General features: G+C 34.2%; 2 protein-coding genes across 2 annotated transcripts in view; both read right to left on the bottom strand.

Annotated features, from left to right (window-relative positions):
- LOC117939059 (SH3 and multiple ankyrin repeat domains protein 3-like) overlaps positions 1-199 on the bottom strand; it is a 27,405-nt gene extending 27,206 nt beyond the window's left edge. Inside the window, exon 1 of the mRNA XM_034864102.1 lies at positions 141-199. Coding sequence (XP_034719993.1) covers positions 141-199 — 59 coding nt within the window. The remainder of the gene's footprint in view (positions 1-140) is intronic.
- Positions 200-2,662: 2,463 nt separating this feature from the next.
- LOC117939058 overlaps positions 2,663-5,010 on the bottom strand; it is a 5,939-nt gene continuing 3,591 nt past the window's right edge. The window contains exons 5-7 of the mRNA XM_034864101.1: positions 4,797-4,922; positions 3,296-3,337; positions 2,663-2,992 (exon numbers count right to left, since the gene is read on the bottom strand). Coding sequence (XP_034719992.1) covers positions 2,894-2,992; positions 3,296-3,337; positions 4,797-4,922 — 267 coding nt within the window. The 3' untranslated portion in view covers positions 2,663-2,893. The remainder of the gene's footprint in view (positions 2,993-3,295; positions 3,338-4,796; positions 4,923-5,010) is intronic.

The raw sequence follows: 5,010 nt of genomic DNA, 5'->3' as shown, positions 1-5,010 counted from the left end.
AGAGGGAGAGAGGGAGGGAGAGAGAGAGAGAGAGAGAGAGAGAGAGGGGGGGTAAGCAGCGTGGGTGTGGAGGACCGATCCCGTTGCCCTGGCAACGATGCAATAGTAAATCCTCCTCCTCCTCCTCATCATCATCCTGCTCATCATCATCATCATCATCGTCTTCATCGTCTTCATCGTCTTCATCATCCCCGGCCATTGATGACAAAGGAGGGGAGTTAAATAATGATGTTGTTGTTTTTTCTTTTATTATTATTTGTGTTTGTTTTTTCTTCTTCTCTTTCCATATAAGTTGGATCGACCAATCAGAGCGCAGCAAGACGGAGCGGGGGTCACCATGTGACACCGTTCAGTACCGTAATATTTGGGAAGTTTATTATATTTGGGCAAACTAATTCTTTTTGTTTTTTTATTGGTTGGATTATGGTTTGAAAATGTTGTTTTGTCATGTAAATAATAAATAAATAAACAAACAAATAAATAAAAAAATTTAAAATTAATAAATACATAAATAAATAAATACTGTTGGTGTGAAAAGATTAAATAAATCCAAAAATTGTTTGTGTCTAATAAAATAAAATAAAATATAAATCCAAATATTGTGTCTAATAAAATAATATAACATATTAAATAAATCCAAATATTATGTTTGATAAAATAAAAATATAAAATAAAAATATAAAATATAAAATAAATCCAAATATTGTGTCTGATAAAATAAAATAAATCCAAATATTGTGTCTAATAAAATAATATAATATAATAAATAAATCCAAATATTGTGTTTGAGAAAAAAAATAAAATAAAAAATAAAATAAAATAAATCCAAATATTGTGTCTGATAAAATAATATTAAATATTAAATAAATACGAATATTGTGTCTGATAAAATAAAATAAATGAAAAATAAATCCAAAATATTTTGTGTGATAAAATAAAAATATAAAATAAAAATATAAAATAAATCAGAATATTGTGTCTGATAAAATAAAATAAATCCAAATATTGTGTCTAATAAAATAATATAATATAATAAATAAATCCAAATATTGTGTTTGAGAAAAAAAAATAAAAAATAAAATAAAATAAAAAAAATCCAAATATTGTGTCTGATAAAATAATATTAAATATTAAATAAATACGAATATAGTGTCTGATAAAATAAAATAAATGAAAAATAAATCCAAAATATTTTGTGTGATAAAATAAAATAAAATAAAAATTTTAAAGTAAATACAAATATTGTTTGTGTCTGATAAAATAAAAAAATAAAAAAATAAATACAAATATTGTGTCTGATAAAATAAAAAAAATAAAAAAATCCGAATATTGTTTGTGTCTAATAGAAATTAAAATTAAAAACCAAATACCGTTTGTGTCAGATAAAATTAAAATTAAACCCAAACATTGTGTCTGATAAAATAAATAAAATAAACAAAAAATCCAAATATTGTTTGTGTCTAATAAAAAATGTAAAAATGACACTTTGAGCATGTTTAGAGGCTAAAACACATTTAAAACTGTGTTGGTAGCAGGATAACTCGGTGGAGGCTAGTTTTTATATATTATATATATATATATTATTATTACTATTATATATATATATATATATATATAGTATTGGACACATTAAAATGTTGATGTGATTTTGGCGCTAGGTTATTGAGGATCACAAGAGTTATTACAGTTCATTCTGAGATGAACATCAAACAGCTAAAAGTTAAATTCAGCAGCTTAATCTCCAGCAGGGTGATGGCGTTGTGGTGTTCTGCCCCCTGGTGGCCAGGACAGGTCAATGCACACTTCAGATAATTATTAAATTAATCAGAAACTATTTGGAAAATCTTAGTAAGTAACAGTAAAAATCCTCTGATTCCAGCGTGTTAAATGTCAATATTTTGTGAGTCTGTCTTTCTATATTATTAATATTAATTATTTTTGCTTATTTCTGTGTTTTTGACGCTTCTTACATTGTGTTTTTTTGCCTTTTTTTGCCAATTCTTTCAACGTTTGTTACTATTTTCAATAAAAGACGAAAAAAACGTCCACGACAACATTGAAAATCTATTTTAATGTTGATTATTTTTGCTGATATCTGTTTTTTCTATATTGTAATTTTTATTTAAGTGAATAAATTGCTACGAAAAATAAATGAAATTAAATAACTAAATCGTAAGTAAATCGTAAGGGGCTGTGTAATCTGTCAATTCATTGGAATGTTCAAAATATCATGAATCTTTATTTAGAAAACAACACACATTGGTTGGCCTGTTGACGAGCTCACATCAGCAGTTACACATGTTCAGGGGCGTAGTGCATTATGAATACACCATGTAAGGTGCTATCTGCTAGAAATGGGTAAAAACCAGTATCAGTAAGTCTGCCCGTGGGGGGGCACCGCTGCGCCAGGACGTGTCCCACATTGTCCCTCAGACATAACATACCCTTGTCCCCCCTTGGGCTTGTTAGCAGGTGGTCACCCTGGTCTGGCCACGTTTGAAATCACAACAACTTAAAGTTGTAAAGGTGAACGAATGTCATTGCCAGTTTATTTAAATGAACATTGTTGTACACTTTTAGACTTTGTGCTTCCAGAAGCTGCCACAGGTCTGCAGTCTGAATCCAGACCAGCTCCGCTGAGCTCATTTATTTAGGAAGTCAGTCAGTCCACTAACGTAATACAGAGATACCATATATATATATATATATAACATTATAACAGCAGTACTCTGATTACAGTGAAACTACAACAGACTAGTCTTGGTACACAGTCTTCTAAAAACTGTACTCTTCTCTACTCTGTTTTTACAACACTGGGGAGTGTTGTGTGTCATTTTCAGAGTTTTGTTGTGATTACTTCATCCTGCTGAGTGTTTCCAGATGTGCGTTTGTTTTATGTATCTTTGTGTCCCTTCAGTAACAGGTCCATGTAGGCCCCGGTCACCAGACTCTCCTCTGAAACCCCCAGCTTCTGCATCAGATCCTCGGCCCCCTTAAAGAACACACGCCAGATAAGATCACCAATGCTCCACTGAGAACATCTAGCCAAGCGCAAGGATAAAATTAAACAATATATACAACCAGTAAAAAGACTAAAAGTAAATGAACTAAAATGGGGTTCCAAAGGTTTTACCCACCAGGTAAAAATGTGTATTAATGTGCATAAAGAAGCCAAGAAAAGATGGAAAAAATCTCCAAAAGGCATCGAATGACAGATAAGACATTCGTATAGTATGTCACAAAAAGTCAGATTTTATTTCATCATTCACACTTTCAAAAATGAGGTCAAACCAACCTGCTGTCCGTCTTCAAGCGTCTGCTCTGGACGCATCACCACCTGCACAAACCGTTACATCATCTCTGGTTATTCAGTCGATCTCTTTACCGCCACTGCACTCTGAGTTGATTTGGTTTATCACGCTTACCTGCACCCGGTTGTCTGTTTCTGTCTGGACTGCAGACCAGTACCCTGATCCTCCGCTGGGTTTCAAATGCCGGTGTGTCGTTCCCCCCCCCCCCCCCCAGATGTGAGTCCAGTGCAGATGTGAGTCGTGGCTGCTCGGATTTAAACTGTCTACGGCGTAAACTGTCATACTGAGATTTGTGAAATCCATGAAATAATAAACTTTATCAGCACAAACAATAACAGAAGATGGGAATCATTTCAGAAACGTTGGAGCTATCTATGTTTGTTTGGTTGCTAACGTTAGCTCAAAACACCATTCAACTGATAGCCTTTGTTTTGTTTGGTTGCTAACGTTAGCTCAAAACACCATTCAACTGATAGCCTTTGTTTTGTTTGGTTGCTAACGTTAGCTCAAAACACCATTCAACTGACAGCCTTTGTTATGTTTGATGCTAACGTTAGCTCAAAACACCATTCAACTGACAGCCTTTGTTATGTTTGATGCTAACGTTAGCTTAAAACACCATTCAACTGATAGCCTTTGTTTTGTTTGGTTGCTAACGTTAGCTCAAAACACCATTCTACTGACAGCCTTTGTTATGTTTGATGCTAACGTTAGCTTAAAACACCATTCAACTGACATCCTTTGTTATGTTTGATGCTAACGTTAGCTTAAAACACCATTCAACTGACAGCCTTTGTTATGTTTGATGCTAACGTTAGCTTAAAACACCATTCAACTGACAGCCTTTGTTATGTTTGATGCTAACTTGTAGCTAAGCTAGCAGTGAACCAACTTGGTTAAGTAGGTCCATTTTAACTGTGTTGACGTTACAGAAGTCTCTCGTTAGCATCTTTTAAGCTACTTGTCGCACAGTGACGCGTGCACAACTCAAATCTGCACTCGACTCACATTGGGGAGTGACATCCAGGCATCCTGTTTAGCGCTCTCCTGTACTTATCTACTTAAGTCCCTAAGATTATATGTATATTTCTTTAAAAACAATACTAGACTAGTAAGATAATTATGAGAAAATGTCCTGATAATTATGGCATGATCTTATATAACAAGATCCTATTTCATTATTAGGAGATAATTTCTCATAATCGCACAACAAGAGATATTACAATTAAAGAAAGCAGTTTTTATAACTACAAGCTGGTAAATCAGACTTATAAAGTAGAAAAGTCAAAATTATGAGAAAACAGCATAGTGAACATGACTTTCCTCCTTCTAATTACCGTATTTTCCGGACTATAAGACACATTTTATTTGGCTGGTCCTGAGACTTATAGTCAGGTGCGACTTATAAATCGTGCGTGTGCGTGTGTGTGTGTGTGTGTGTGTGTGTGTGTGCGTGCGTGCGTGCGTGTGTGTGTGTGTGTGTACCTCCAGTTCCATGTAGTTTCCCAGTCCCTCCACGGTGTCCAGGTGAACTCTGGTCTGACCAATCAGAAACAGCCGTCGCTCTTTACGCACCTCACCTTTGACCCCGAGTGCGTCTGACAGTACTGTCTACAGAGACAGACATAGAGACAGAGACAGCAAGACAGAGTTAGACATAGATACAGAGACAGACAGACAGAGTGAGACATAGAGACAG

Source organism: Etheostoma cragini, chromosome 23, assembly GCF_013103735.1.
Source record: "Etheostoma cragini isolate CJK2018 chromosome 23, CSU_Ecrag_1.0, whole genome shotgun sequence".
In the NCBI taxonomy this organism is placed as follows: domain Eukaryota; kingdom Metazoa; phylum Chordata; class Actinopteri; order Perciformes; family Percidae; genus Etheostoma; species Etheostoma cragini.
Note: the sequence above shows the minus strand (reverse complement) of the source record. Positions and strands in the feature narration are given on the sequence as shown.